Here is a 16113-nt window from a genome sequence, read left to right on the forward strand (position 1 = left end):
ACAGTGAATCGAATCTGTGCTTCTAAGACTTATGTTTTTTAAAACATAACGGTCAGTTGAAGCGTCAAATGTTAGAACAATCAAATCTCCATTGGTACTGAATTATTCTACATTATCTCACCAGTCTTCATTTAATACCTCTTTAGTACAGATATGGGCTTTGCTCCCCCCTCCCTTCCTCTGTCCTTTCTTTGAAGAGCAATAAATGTTTAACTGCAATAAATATAAATCACTCTCAGGCCGTTCAAATCCTATTCAGAATAACCTGAAAGAAAGAAGGAGAGAGAAAAAAAAAATAGAAAAAGTCCCTCTATTCCCCCCCCCCCCACCACCACCCAAAAAAGCAGCTGTTGCGCTGTAATCTCTTTTCTTGGACTGTCATTCACACTCAGTTTTCTTCCATCACCCCATCTCTGCACTTTCTTTTCATTCTGTGTCTCCCCCCTCATGAGACCCCAACCTTGTGTAGCTCCTGACCGTCCCCTTGTAGGCTGTGAAAGAAAAGACGAGTCCATGGATGTCAAATTGATCTCAAAAAGACCATGAAAGATTGATTTGCTTCACTTTTATTCTACCTGTCATTAGTGCGGAGCCTCTGAATGGGAAACCAGAAAGTCTTGGGTTGGAATAAAGATGTTCGCTCTGTAGGAGGAAAACGTGGCTTTTTTTTTTTTTTTTTTTTTTTACTCCTGCCCCATCAACCCTAGAAATGAGAGAAAGAGGGAAAAAAAAGGGGCTCTGAGTCTATTGGGTCAAGGGCAAAGAAAGATACAATGTAGCAAGATGCAGGAGGTCGCTCTGTTAAGAGCCATGATATGAAAGTGGTAAAGAGAACCTTGGGGAACTACCCGAGATACCACAGGCAGGTTTGTGTGTTCTTCACTTCCAAGTCCCTTGCAAACGAACAGGAACGCCCTTGAATAATAATAACCGGGGGGGGGGGAGTGAAATATCTACAATATCTCAAACACAATGAGTGAAGGAGCGGGAAAGGCTGGATCTCCTGGAAACAGCTGGGGTTCACTTCAACCCATTTACAAAAGATAGTTTTGTTTGCATTGTGTAATGAGGATATCCCCAGTTTGTGGCGGCGGCAAAGAGCCGCTTGAATAGGCGGTGTGTGTGTGTGTGTGCTCTGTCGGTCATTAAAGGCTCTCAGGGAAGGTACCTGAGTCCTGCAGGCTCCCTGGCTACCGGGGTCTGCAGTTTTAATTTCCACGTCGGGGCACGACGGCATGGGGCCCCGAAACCTTCCTGAAAAGAAACCAAACATTAACCAGTTATTTTCAGTGGTTAAAAAAAAAACACCAAACCCTTCACTTTGGTAAAAGCTCACCAGCTGCATTTGAAACCTTTCTTGTGCAGGTGATGAGCAAGCAAGCCAGACGGCTGCTGTCAGCTTAGCCACCCATAAATGATCTACCTTACATATATATAGGCTACATTGGTGCTGATAGGTAGGTAGAGTCCGTGAAAATCATCAATCCAATCTACATTTTGATCGAACCTCAGAGATACTTCTGTATAAATTCAGCATAAAGGTTTGATGTGATGTTGTATAATTTACCTTAATTATGATGACTCTGCAAGTAAATTCCTGGAAGAGAACTGCAGAAAAGGACATTCCTCCTCTATAATTAAAAACCCCCGATTTTGGACCCCTTCCCCAGCCCAGGAGACGTGTTAGTCTGGCTGACAGAGGTCTGGGGGGGGGGGGGGAGAAATCAGTCTTGCCGATCCCTCTGACATTCGCCTATTCCTCTCCAATTTCTGAATTCCCATTTTGGAGAGTTCAATATCTGATGGATAGAGGAAAACTAGTTTATTTCCTTTAGGGTCTATGTTTCTGTTTCTTATTTTCTTATAACAAAAAAACGAACGTAAATCATTTTTCACTGTAAAACGCCCAGGGACATTTCGTAATGGTGCAAAAGAAACATTTAGGGAAAACCCAAACAGAATCTTTCGGTCCTTTAGGCAGCATTTACTGATGAACGTCAAAGAGGTTTAAAAACATAAAGAGAGAGTTATAATGGAACTTTATACGAGATGTCCTAGTCTGGGATATTCGAACGAGGCACAAACCGCTGGAAATGCTTGGTCCCCTCTTCTCAAAATGCAAAAAAAAATTGCTTAAAGCTATTCTCTTTTAAGAGACTCCTTCAAATCAGAAGAGCAAAACAAATTGCTTTCCGCGAAAATTTCAGTAAAGGAAGCAACCCTTGCCCCATAAAAGAGGGGTTATGTGATGGAAAAGAGAAGTCAAAAGGGCGACTTAAGTCCACAATGTGCCCTCTCTCTGCTCCACTCCCCCCCCCAAACCAATAATTTCAAGTGGTGTATGAAATGCAATGTTTAAAACATGAAGTAAAGTCGAACAATTAGACTAGAAAAGTAGATGTTGGGGATGATTATCTCGTGTTAGCTGCTATGTTTCCAATCGCTAATATGTGACAGCTCCTTTCTTTCGTGCGAATAACTCGCCCTGACTCTCTAGATCGAGCTAGTTAACCTGTATTAACGCTATTAAGTGACTTCAGAAAGCAAAAGGTAACGCAGAGAAACCGGGTGGGTCGAGTCTCGGAACGGCTGCTGCTATTGGGTTCTTTAGTGTAACATTTTTCTATTCGATACTTTTTGCTGTTTCTCGTTCATCGAACTGCTGACCAGGAGCCGCAGCCCTGTGTGAAGAAAATCTAGGACTGTCTTTACTTTTGAGCGCAATGCGTTTTTGGCATCTATAATCGCACAGTTTAATTGCAAGTAACTTTATAAACTGTGATATTAACGCGTGCTTTCTCTTCATTTTACATATATAGAGAAATGTTTAGTGCGTCTGCTCTTAACAGTACAAAACCTTTACCTACATTCAGAAAGTAAGAGCGGGTCGATGTTGCGCTTTGGAATGAAAACGCGTCTAGGATTTACAGCCTTTTTATCCCGTCGTTGAAAGAAATATATCCGTTTTAATATCTCCGTGCTAACACGGATGTTCGCAAAAACGTTATAGATAATGCACATTTAATGATCATGTAACACATTCTACCCATTTGATTGCACAAACATAACGATGAAAATATGAACTTCAAAATATAGCATGGCTGGTGTTTTAGGGTTTTGTTGGGGTTTTTCCTTTTTTTTGCAATATTAGCCTTTCAACAACCAGTTTCCTTATACAAAATCAGTGTTACAATGTGTAACCGTGACATTCAAAGTTAAGATGTAATATACATTTTTTTTCTTCCTTTGTCCGATTGGACCGGATGATGTGTGGGTTTAAGTACTGTTTAATAGAGCAGGTGTCCAAGGAGGGACCTTCTCCCAGTCTCTCTCTTTCTCTCTGCTGCATCAGACTGACTCTCGGTGGTTTTTTTTTTTTTCTCTCTCTCTCTCTCTCCCCCTAGGGGAGGGGAAATGAAGGTTTGGTTCTTTATGGCAGAAGAAGTCTATCTTACAACGTCAGGGGGGTCATTAATAACCAATTAGGAGGGTCAGCGAGGCTGATATATAGAGGGCCGAGCGATTGCCAAAGAGGAATGCTATCGGACCTCATCGTTGGAAGGCACATAAGTCCACCCATCTCCCCACACTGGAGCGATCAGATTTGGCCAGACTTTAAGAGACCAAGTTACTGGTGCTCCCTTTCCACCCAGTTTTACCACTCCGTCCAGTTTGCCTAAGTTCAGAGAAGCTTCTATGATGGGATCAGTGTTACCTGCTGAAGCCCTGGTTCTTAGGACGGGTCTGAAGCAGCAGGGTCTATCTTTGAGTGAAATGATTACCTCTGACATCCTGCACAGTTTTCTCTATGGCAGATGGAGAAATGTTCTGGGGGAGCAGCTGTTTGAGGAGAAAAGCAATCACGCGAACCCGAAAACCGCCTTCACGGCTGAGGTCCTAGCTCAGTCTTTTTCGGGGGGTAAGTACCTCTTCTGAACTAATCCGCAGTAAATCGAGGTGCAGATAGTGGGGAGGGGGGCGATGAACTTTAAAAATAAAACCACTATAATAATAAGTTGGTCTCTGGAGAATCTGTAACGTCCTCGAATTCGATCGGGAATGGATATATTTGGGGGGGGGGGGGGGTTTCCCGGTGAATTGATAGGTTTGGTGCTTGGTAATTAGTCACATCGGGGAAAGGAGGGGGACTGGCGGCTTTGACGCCTTTGGTCTCCAGAAACAAAAAGTTGTCCTCCTCCCCACGGTTGCTTGTGACTTTCCCATTCACCCCTTCCCTCTTCCCCCCACGTTTTGCCAGGCATTCACACTCTTTTTAGCCCTTTTAAGCTCTGAGCCCTTCCATTTAAGGCTTACTAGGCGTGTAATAGCAGTTGACTCAAAAAGGTTTTAAATTCATTGAGTTAACTTGTGCTTGACCTGAGAAAATTCTCCCTTAAACCAAGAACTTAAAGAGAGGTCAGAAAAAAAGTTTCTTTTCTTTAAGATGTCTCAAGTTCTTACTCCTCATTCATCACTCTTCAAACAAAATCCGTCCCCTCTCTTGGCATCTATGGGAATCGGCTTTCTCTCCCCCTTTAGGATTTCTGTTCCTTCCTAATTTACCATGAAGAGTAATACGGTTTCCATTCACCAGATGTCAGCCATCTAATCTCCTCATTTAGTTAGAGGAATTCCTCAGTCCTTTTAACAAGTCTTCCTGCATTCAGGCAAAATTTATTGCTACACCATTCGTAAGGGGGCTAATGAATTTAGAACTAGCAATTTCTTTCTAGTTGGGTTTAATAAATGCGTATCACTTTAACAGCAGGACAAATTGCTGAAGGCACTGAAATGGACACCATTTAACCCCGGGTTTCACCCCCCCCCCCTTCCTTGTCAAAAAAAAAAAATTTGGTTCCCAGGTAGAGCTGCTAAACTGTCTCTCTCGCCTGATATAAAACCGTAAAAAAAAAAAAAAAGAGTTTGCAAAAGGTCCCAAACACAAGAAACGATTAATTCTCTTTAAAAAAAATTCCAAGAAAAGAGAGAGTTGAGGAGGGGGTTACATTATCATTAATCTATTTAAATAAACAGTGACAGAAAGAATTAAAACTATATGAATTCATTGTCTTTGGGAAATGTAAATTTTCCTGTTTTGTAGGTCATAGCTCAATAAAAAAAAGGTTGTGGAAATGCTCCCCCTCTCCCCCCCCCCCCCCATATGATTTCTGCTTGCAATACTCTGTTTTTGGCTTCTTTCCTTGCCCTGGGGTTGGGGTGCCTCTGGATGTAGTGTGTCTGATCCTGCCGTCCGCACTAACGATATGGTCTGAGTTACCAGAAAAAAAAACACAATGATTTTTTTTTTCTCCAAATCCCTCCCCCCCCCACCCCACCCCCGTTTCCAAACTTTCCTTTCTTTGCAGAGGTGCAGAAACTGTCCAGTCTGGTGCTGCCCTCCGAGGTTATTATAGCCCAGAGCTCCATCCCCGGGGAAGGTTTGGGCATCTTCTCCAAGACCTGGATCAAAGCTGGCACTGAGATGGGTCCCTTCACGGGCAGGGTCATCTCCCCAGAGCACGTGGACTTGTGCAAGAACAACAACCTGATGTGGGAGGTAAAGAGCTGAAGACGCAGCTCCCCGGCCCCTTCCCTCTCTCCCTCCTGTTCCCAACTATTGCTAAGCTTCTGTCAACTTCCTCATCCACCGTTTGAGAGCCTAGAAAGCGGGGCTGCTGCTGTGCGCGCAGTATTTGAATTAGTCTTTGAAATGCTGGACTCCTTGTGAACCTCATGCCAAGCACGTATTGGAGCAGTTAATGCGAGGCCCAGGGGGGCTATAATTGCTTCTGATGGAAATGTTTGATATATATATATGCCACGTTCGCTCCTGTGATAGAGGCGAACAATGCGATTAAAGGTTGGGGTGCTACTGTGTCCTCCCGGGCACAGAAGTTAACTGGGGCTGTGTTTCTGGCTTGGGTACCTTTTGGCCATTCAGGGCTTAGGGGACTGGTGGAAAGAAGTGATGTATCCTGAACAAATATTTCCTCCTCTCGCAATGGGAAATGGCGTTGGCACTCAGGAAAACAAACAAAAGATCTGAAACTCTTCCTAAATATTTTTGGGCAACTAAAATTTAAACCTATTGAAAGACAATTTTAAGTCTATTAAAAAGAAATATCAGAGGTTCTGATTTTTAGTCAGAGAAGTAAGAGTGAGGGCAGGTAGCAAACCGGAGAACCACTGTTGGCTCTAGACCAGACTAAGGATTTGTCCCAAAATACTTTCACTATACAAAATTCAGATACCTATTCCTATGATTTTTGTGGAATCACATTTGACATATGCAGAAAACCAGAATATTTGCCTGCTCAGAAAGGAAGGAATTTTACATTTAAGCTTGTTTCAAAACCTTTTTTTTTTTTATGCAATGGTGATAAATTTAGCTGAAGTAAACAGTTAGTCTTCTGCAGGATTGAGACCCTCTTTTAAAAACTTTTAATATCTATCTATGTAACTTACTTGCCTTTTACAAATTAGAACTCAAAGCTAGTTACAATCGGGTACACACACATTGTTTTTTATTTTATTGTAAAATGTTTTGCACAGAGAGGAATGTAGGCCCACGTGCATTGGGGCTTTCTGCGTAGTCCATGGCAGAGGTACCCAACCCTTGAGCAGGTTTTCAGGAGATTCCGCTAGGAGAACCAGGTTCATTTCCATTGCTTGGCTAATGAACCAGGCAGACTTATTTGCAGCCTTCTAACCAGGACTCTTTGCTTTTCTGAAATATTCTGAAAATATTTTTCAGACACTGGCTGTGTTGTGTAAGACCCTGGGGGAACAAGATTTGTTGGGAAGGATTAAGGGGTCCACCTGTGCTCCTGAGAGAAGACTGGAATTACCCCGGAAGCTTTTTGTTCCCAAAAATATTCTATCCATATTTCCAGGTGGAATTTAGTGTGTGGTCTCCATATTCCCCCTTCCCTGTCCCCACATCTCAATTTCTCAGATTCCCCAGTTCAGGTGTTCCTTTCATGGAACCAGTAGTTTTCATTCCTTATGTAGAATCCAGGAAGGCGTTGGTGGGAATGTCCCAGAGGATGTTACTTCCTTACACATAACTCCATTTCTACCTTTAAACAACTTTCCCTGCTGTTTAGGACAAGTGTCTAAGGCAGTGGTCATTAATTTTTAAGTCAGGGCCACTTTGGACCCAAATAAGCTGAAGAAGAGCCACCCAATATCTTCCCATGCAAGTCTGTGACCCTGCTGACCAGTGTGTGTCAATGACATCTGCCCCTCCGGCCTGCCTTCAAACTTCTTATTAAGGGTATCCTCAAGGAATTTCAAAATGCATGATTTTCATCTACTGAGAAATGTCTTGTCCTTCAAATGGGTGGCTTTTCCTTCCATCCAGTGTCATGAGTTTGGGTAGAGAGGTGGAGTAGAAGGAAAAAAAAGCCAGAATTAACGATGAGGGCTGCCACAGAGGCCACCATTGAAAATACTGTCCTAAGGCAATCTTACTTTTGTGATGTATAGGCAGAGCTAGTTGTAGGAGGTTTAATTTGTTATGCCAGTTTTCTTTTGACATTGTAATCAAATAACAATAAAAACAATTAATTTAACAATGAATAAAACAATTAATTTAATAATTAATAATAAAAAAAAAATCAACAGCTTACAATCAAATTAACAAAACAGATAGATGAAAAGCAAGGCAATTGCCTGGCACCCTGGCCCGACAAGAGGCTTATTTGACAAAGCGGAGTACCTAAAACAGAGCTTTCTCTGAGAATGTACCATCCTGGCGATTCCTATAGTACCAGGTTGATGTTAAGACTGGGAGGAAAGAGGCAGCTATCAGGGTGCAATCTTGGTCAGAGGTGCTGAACCAACGAGCAATTAAGATGTAAGAGTTATTTATTAGTGCTAAAATGTGGATCAAGGCAAGAGAAACTAGCCCAATGCCTTGCCTGTGAGCCCTATGACATGAAATATAAACCTCCTTCCATAGTATTTCTCAGCTGATTCCAATGCAAAGCTCAGAGCGCACCCAATGAACCTTTGCATGACTTTTTCTACTCTCTCTATGACGTAATAGACTTGCACTATGAATACTTCTTTGTTAATATTTCATTTCCTCCCTCGCTTTCTCCTAAAACACAGGTATTCAACGAGGACAGCACTGTTCGTTATTTCATAGATGCCAGCCAAGAGGACCATCGTAGCTGGATGACCTACATCAAGTGTGCCAGGAACGAGCAGGAGCAAAACCTGGAGGTTGTCCAGATTGGGAACAGCATATTTTACAAGGCGATTGAGGTGAGGAGCAAACATCAGGAATAGTGGCATAGTAAGGGGGGGGGGCGAGGGAGGTGATCCGCCCAGGATGCCAGCGCCCCACCTCCTCTCCACGCCCCACCTCCTCTCCACCCTTCCTTCCCACTCCTCCCTCTGCCATGCATGCTCCTTCCATTTACAAGTACCTTTTTAACTTGGGCGTGAGCAGCCACCAACTTGCTGCCCGCGTCGCTGTGGCGCTCTCTGACTTAACGTCCAGGACCCGCCCCTAGGGAGTGACATCACAGAGAGCGCTGAAGCTGATGCCGGCATTAAGTTGATGGCTGCTTGCGCCCATGTTTAAAAAGGTACGGGGAAGGGGGGGCATGGGAGTGGCGCCACCCACGCTGGCTATTGTGCCAGCTGTTGTGCCCAGCTGTTGTGCCTAGCCTTTACTCCTCTAAGCGCTGGCTATGCCACTGCTTAGAGGAGTAAAGGCTAGGCACAACAGCTGCTGTCCTTCATAGCTGAGAGAGTACACAGGCTGGGTGCATGCATGGCCATACCTTCTGGCCGCTCCCTCAAAACTGAAACCGCTCGCAAACGCTCCTACTCACATTTCATACCCAAACTTTGGCCCACAATCCCTCCATCTGTCAGATCACTAGATGGACTCTGGAACTTCAGGAAGGCCGTGAAAACCTTCCTCTTTACTAACCCAGCGCCTTAAAGTCATTCACCCTGAAATGCCACCCAGTCAACGCACCTATGTCACTTAATCTCACCAGTGCTACTTAGTACATATGTTTTATTGTCATGTCTTTATTGTAATTTATGTAAACTATGTCATCTCTGCTCTGTCTGGATTATTATGGATGTACTTTGTAACCCGTTCTGGGCTCCTTTGGGAGGACGGGCTAAAAAATCTAATAAATAAATAAAAGTTCTTTCTTTAAAGTTGAAGTGAAGCTAAGATCGTTGTCTTGGAGTTCTAAAAGTTGCAGAGAGAACTGTGTGCCACCATTCAAGGGTAAAATGTTCATCTCTTGCAAGGGAAGGGGTGGGGCAGTTGTTTCCTTTTACCCAGCTGGATTTCCATTTCACTCACTAGAGGTGGGATCCAGCATCGAAAATTTTCCATGCACTACAACCCATAGGTTTTCTTACCTAACCCTAGTGATTGTTTTGCTGGTCCTCCAGGTGTAGGAAATGGAGGTGGGCGTACACTAGAGCTGCTTTGCCACTAGGTGTCAGATGAAACACCTTCTAAGAACTGTAGTGCTATTACCGCAGCCCCAGGGGAGTGGAAAACCCTAAACTAGAAATCAAACCCAGGTCTGCTGTGTGGCATTCTCACTGAGTCCACCATGCTGGCTTTCCTTCCCTAAGCCTGACCACAACACCTTTTATCCCATACATTCAGCACTCTCTCAGTTCTCTCTGGTCCCCAGCAGTCTTTCTCTATCTCATGTGTCCAGTAATCCCTCTTCTAATTGCCCTTGCAAGCCTAGGAGTTACTATTGAAGCTACCCCTCCCATGATGATTTTTCTTGTTTATTATGCCATCAGCCACAGCCAGCCACTTCACCAACATAAGACTTGCTATACTGGCTCAGACCACAATTCAATGAAGCCTAGTATCCTGCTTCTAATAGTGGTCAATCTGAGTCACAAGTACTTAACAGAGAATCTGTTTACCTTTTTGATGTTCTGCTGCAGTGGATTTCCCCAAGTGAACTGTACCAATTTCAGGACTTTCCTGTCAAACCTCTTTTAAACCCAGCTACACAAAAGCAAAGAATTCCATCCAGATGTGGAAGAGTGGCTCTTTTTTTTTTCCACTCTGTGCCTTGCCCAATCCATAACACCACAGGAAATATACGAAGGGCGACATATCTGTGGCCATACACACTGATGGGTGCATGCTCTGAAAATATGACAGTAATTTGCCATGAGGGTATATGCATCCTGCTGAGCTCCATTAGCTGGGAGTACTGTAAGGGAGACAAATGAGGAAATGAGTGGGAACAGATGAGCAATCCACAGGAACCAGCAGGATAAAACAAAGCTTATTTGGTTTACATACAGTAAAGTAGATCCAACCCAGTCCTGTGTTTCAGCGACCAAAACTGCCTACATCAGGGGGTCACGAAAACCGTGTGTGCTTTGTTTTATCCTGCTGGCTCTAGTGGATTGCTCATTGTCCGTTCCCACTTGTTTGCTTTGCTTCCGTGGGTTCGTGTCCTGTTGGACTTCTGGTGGTGTTTAGTACTGTAAGGGAAGCAGAACCAGGTTGCGGGAGGCTTTGGATACGTATGCTCATACCTGCTCAACCAAAGAATTGACCCCAGTAAATCCACATCAGGGTGAAAGTCCAATACAAAGAAAACGGTGCAGTCTGATGTTACTGATGCAGGCTTTATTAAAAAAAGAAGGTCATCCACAACTTTAGCGAATTGTGGATGAATTTTATTTCATCAAGATTGTGGATGACTTTCTTATTTTATTAACGCCTGTATCAGTAACATCAGACTCCACAGTTTGCTTACGCATGCTTCCATCTTTCTTCCAATTCTTGCTCGAGAATTCGCTCTCTCTCTCTTCTAGAACACCAGCCAGCAACATTACATGCATGTGTACTAGTGCCTATCACTATACAATGACGGCTCATATATACGTATATAAACATTATCACACACTATTCCTTCTTTGAAATCACAATATTATATAATTGCTGCTAGTGAAAGGTAAGATGATGAAGTGCAACCTTGACAGCTGCCTTTATTACAAGCCATGCCATGGATTGTATATCGTGTTTGCAGAAAAGACCTACTGAACTTATTCTAAAAATCTCATATATTGCAGGTTGTGATCATTCTGATTGGGCCTCCAACATCCAGCATGTTTTGCATTAAGCTGAGATGCTGGTGTTGTATTGCCTGTTTAGGCCAGTATAGATGGCATATGAAGGACTTTGGGCTTACCGTAATACCTAGAACCAACAGGCAGGCTTCAAATCTATATGTTTTTATTTGAAAATCAAACAAGCTACCATCAAGAGCAATAATAATAGTCAGATATCTCTTATATTCCCCTCCCCCAAAAGGACTTTTAATCCCGAAAGAGATTGTGGTACCTAAGATACTTTATATAACTTTCACTTCTGCCCCTCATTCTCCCCCCCCCCCCCCATCACATACACCTCATTCTCTAGTTGTTGATGCTGTGTGAAGTTAAGTGGTTGGGCCATGGCTGTGATGGATCAACTTTTATCACTATGTGTAGATATAATGCTGGAAATAGCATTTGGCTGAGTCAAGCACCAGTCTTACACATTTGTGCATTGCTGTCGAGTCCTTACGCAGAAGTGTTAGTATTGCCCCCTTTGAAGACATATCACATGAGTGATTCCTGGGGGGAAGACTAAAAACCACTAGGCTCTGGGACAATAACATACGGTTATTGATAAGTGTGATATGATTAGGTGGCTTGGCTCTGATGCCCGCTCACTGGACTTTTATCAATCCTTGACTAAATGAGAAGAAATGGCAGTACTCGGCCACTTCTTACGCCGACTTCAGAAAATCACTGAAGACCCGTCTCTTTAACAAATTCTAATTCCTAATTCTTGCCCCTTGGCTATCCTCATCCCAATCCCCAATTCTCTTGATTTTAGATTAACTCATCCTTCTTCCCATTTGTAAAGGTATTCCACCCAAATTGTTTTCCTCTGCACCCCAATCTCTGACTAGATACTTCCTTTTGATTCAAACCATCTTGGTTCTCTTCCATTTGCAATTTGTATCCCAGAAAGTACTTTTTCTGTTCCCCTTACATCTCATACACTCATTGTATGTATCTCGTTGTAAATATCTCTTACTTCTTGTTGTAAACATCTCTTACTCTCATTGTATGTAACTTGTTGTAAACCGCTTTGAACTTATGGTATAGCGGTATATAAGAAATAAAATTATTATTATTATTAAAATGTTCTGAGATATGTTTTAAGTTGGCAAGGCAGTTCTCTTCCTGTTTCTTGGCTTTCTTGCTGTGCTTGGAAGGGCACATGATGGGCCATCTAGCTACCATTTTGTGGTCTCCCTCTTGGTGTGTCTTTCAGCAGAGAATGACACATTTTCCCCGTCCCTGTGCAAACTTATTTTCTCATCCTGTCCCTGTAAGTTCTATTCCTGTCCCTGCCCCATTCCTGCAAGCTCCATCCTCATCTGCACAAGCCTCAAACACTTTAAAATCCTAAGTAGCAACATTCTAGAGCTCAGATTGTGATGTCATAATCCCTCATTCCACCAATGCCTAAGCTCCGTCCTCATCTGCACAAGCCTCAAACACTTTAAAATCCTAAGTAGCAACATTCTAGAGATCAGATTGTGATGTCATAATGCCTCATTCCACCAATGCCTAAGCTCCGTCCTCATCTGCACAAGCCTCAAACACTTTAAAATCCTAAGTAGCAACATTCTAGAGATCAGATTGTGATGTCATAATGCCTCATTCCACCAATGCCTAAGCTCCGTCCTCATCTGCACAAGCCTCAAACACTTTAAAATCATAAGTGTTCGAGGAGGCTTGTGCGGTTAAAGTAGAGCTTACAAGAAAGGGGCAGGAACAAGTACAACGACAAAATTCATGGGGACGGGGAAATTGAGTTCCTACGAGGACGGGGGACAAATTTGTCCCTGTGTCATTCTTTACGCTTCATCTTTGAAAGCTGTCAGTAGACCTCACTATTAAACAAAGGCTAGGGGCTGTGACTGCACCGCTCCCGCCCTTGTCATACTACTGCACTTTTAAAGGTTAATAAATATAAATTGTAAAAATAAAAAGGTATCCATTTTATTTTGTAGCCTTAGGGCAGGGGTGCCAAAGTTCCTCCTCGAGGGCCGCAATCCAGTTGGGTTTTCAGGATTTCCCCAATGAATATGCATGAGATCTATTTGCATGCAGTGCTTTCATTGTATGCTAATAGATCTCATGCATATTTATTGGGGAAATCCTGAAAACCCAACTGGATTGCGGCCCTCGAGGAGGAACTTTGGCACCCCTGCCTTAGGGGGAGGGCTTGTGATTCAGAGGGCACTAAGCATTGGCCAAGGACAGATGCTGCACTGTTGTTTGTCTTTACCTATGAAACCATTCCCACCAAGGTCCTAATTGTTGTCCCTATAAAGAGAATCTGGCAAGAAAATAAATGTTGTTCCTTCTTCTGCAGACAATTCCCCCAGATCAGGAGCTTTTGGTTTGGTATGGAAACTCTCACAACACTTTCCTGGGGATTCCTGGCGTACCGGGTCTGGAGGAAGAGCAGAAGAAAAGTAAACATGGTAACTGCCACACACCTTTCCTTATACTTCTCTTTCAGTGCCGTCTAGCCTACAGTCCTATAGAAACAGAACACTTAAGTGCTTCAAGAACAGGTGCCAATACCCTGCCTGTACCATCACCGAACAGGCGGCAGCAGTACAAGATTTCCTCTGCCACATGTGTGTGTACACATATCCACACTTAGCAAGGGGTGCTTTCTTTCCAGTTTAAATGTGATTGGGTGTAAGGAGTGAGACAGGTTGGAAAGAGCATCTGCCCATTGATTACATTGTATTTTCAGAGCAGGTTCCCACAACTACTACTCTTTATTATTTCTATAGTGCTACCATATGCATCCAGTACTGTACATTAACAATACAAGAGACAGTCCGTGCACTACTCTGGTCTCTCAGGTTTGCCACTTTCTGATGAGGCCCACTTCTGTAGCTTCAGGGGGGAGAGTTGCCACACTAGTCATTTTTTGCAAGTATTACATGGGTGGCAGCAACAGCAGTAGTGAAAGTTCCTCACACCTACTCTCCCCTACTGTATTACTGATACACCTGGAGCAGCAGCTGTACTTGGCATAATAATTATCTGGATCCTGCTAATATTAGCACTGGTACTTAAATAGCTGGTTAGGTCATCAAACAAGCTGATCTTTATTTATTTACACCGGTTTTCATGAAGAGATTCAGCCAAAGCTTTACAATACAGTAATAGTTACTCTTAACTTGTCTGGATGTTACCTGGGTACAAGTGTTGCATATTGACAGTACTCTTAATAGTTGTTGAATAGCTGGGTGCCAGTATCTGCTATAGAAAATCCCTTGGGGGGGCGGGACAGATTTAATATTACAGTACCTCTTATATTTATAAATGTAGGCCTGTTCTTTATTTGTCCGTGTTTGAGCTTGGTCCTGCCAATTAGGGCCCCTACCTGCCCCGGGCTCGCTATGATGTAAACTGCTTTAAATCTCTGTACCAGCCGCCGCCCTTTGACCTACCCACCTGCGCAGCACAAACACCCAGGACCGAGATGCCATAGTGGTTCCAGTGATCGCGGGTGCGGGGGTCTGCTCTCTGTGATGTCACCGGCTATTGTCTCTTCTATTGGTTAGTGTGGTAACATGTGAAAAATAGTGGGGTCGTGGGTGGGAGCAGGATCTTCTGAGGCTGCGACACTGCACCCGGCTGACCCTAGATTTCCTCTTTTCTTTTTTCTCCAATGAACAGATGACTTCCACCCGGTTGATGCTTCGAGCGCTGCTACAGGGCGGATGCGCTGCGTGATCTGCCACCGGGGCTTCAACTCCCGCAGCAATCTACGCTCCCACATGCGCATTCACACGCTGGACAAGCCTTTCGTGTGTCGCTTCTGCAACCGGCGCTTCAGCCAGTCGTCCACGCTGCGCAACCACGTGCGGCTGCACACGGGCGAGAGGCCCTATAAATGCCAAGTGTGCCAGAGCGCCTACTCTCAGCTGGCTGGCCTGCGAGCCCATCAGAAGAGTGCCCGGCACCGGCCCTCGGCTAGCTCCTTGCAGGCGCATTCTCCCACGCTTCCTGTGCCGCACCAGGCCACCCTGGCGCACCACATCCCCACCATGGTGCTGTGAGGCTAGATGTGGCAATGGGACCTGCTCCAAGTCTGAAACGATGGGTGAGTCTGGTGGTAAAGCATCCGGCACTATCTCGTAATTGGGATCGGTTCCTTCTGAGCCGGAGCCAGGCGGTCGCCTCAATATGGGCTTTAGAGCAGTGTAGAGCGGAAGCCCTGGTGCCCAGCTAAGCCTGTGCACCTGGCCTTCCTAAGACACTGTACTAGGACGAGTACTACTGATTTCCCTTGGCCCCATTCTGATGGCTTAATAAATCAATCTTCCTTGGCAGTAAAATGTTTTATTAACCGTAAACTTGAAGGTGCAAAATGTGGCAAGTTCATAAGAGTCAAGAAGCAACTTCAGGTGTATCGGTGATGTCGGCCAGCCCTGTTCGCTAATGTGGTGCTGCCCTCTACTGGCCACCTCTCAGAACTGATGTAGCCCTGACTACAATAAAAATAAATAAAAAGGTATATATAAGGAAAAGTAATGATATTAATAACTATAAGATATATAGAGAGAGTTTTCACAAACTGTTCTACTTCCAGGAAAAGTCACTTTAACTTTGTATATACATATGTAAAATATTATTTACATTTGTTATATTATTTCAGGGTCTTATGTACAAAACTTGTAAATAATTTGTACCTCTCCCATATATTCTAAATAAAATTCTGAAAAGTATTTGCAGGTGGAAAAAACACACATGCTTTTCTGTTTTAAGAAAGGAATGCCAGCATAAGAGGGAGGCTGGAGAAGAGATCTGGCATGATAAAAGGATCACTCTTGGAGTTTTATTAATACAATTGACCATAAAATGGTTCAAATGAAAAGCCGAAACATTAAGAGCTCCTTTTAATAAGGTGCGCTAGCTTTCTTAGCGTGCGCTGCATTGCCCCGTGTGCTAACCCCGCACTACCCGCCAAGAACTAATGCCAGCTCAATGCTGGCATTAGAG

General features: G+C 43.8%; 1 protein-coding gene across 1 annotated transcript; it reads left to right on the forward strand.

The window, feature by feature from the left end:
- The first annotated feature begins 3476 nt into the window (after nucleotides 1-3476).
- On the forward strand, nucleotides 3477-15841 carry PRDM12 (PR/SET domain 12). Its single transcript, XM_033961789.1, has 5 exons — nucleotides 3477-3919; nucleotides 5367-5557; nucleotides 8116-8271; nucleotides 13460-13571; nucleotides 14788-15841. Exons 1-5 carry the CDS (start codon nucleotides 3697-3699, stop codon nucleotides 15168-15170), a joined length of 1065 nt encoding a protein of 354 aa, XP_033817680.1. The 5' UTR covers nucleotides 3477-3696; the 3' UTR covers nucleotides 15171-15841.
- The last annotated feature ends 272 nt before the right edge of the window (nucleotides 15842-16113 follow it).

This window comes from Geotrypetes seraphini, chromosome 10 (assembly GCF_902459505.1).
Source record: "Geotrypetes seraphini chromosome 10, aGeoSer1.1, whole genome shotgun sequence".
NCBI lineage: Eukaryota > Metazoa > Chordata > Amphibia > Gymnophiona > Dermophiidae > Geotrypetes > Geotrypetes seraphini.

Coding starts and splice junctions, on each gene's coding strand:
- PRDM12 (XM_033961789.1), top strand. CDS start 3,697: ATGATGGGATCAGTGTTACCTGCTGAAGCCCTGGTTCTTAGGACGGGT. Junction 8,272..13,459: donor TATTTTACAAGGCGATTGAG/GTGAGGAGCAAA, acceptor CTTCTTCTGCAG/ACAATTCCCCCAGATCAGGA. Junction 13,572..14,787: donor GCAGAAGAAAAGTAAACATG/GTAACTGCCACA, acceptor TCCAATGAACAG/ATGACTTCCACCCGGTTGAT.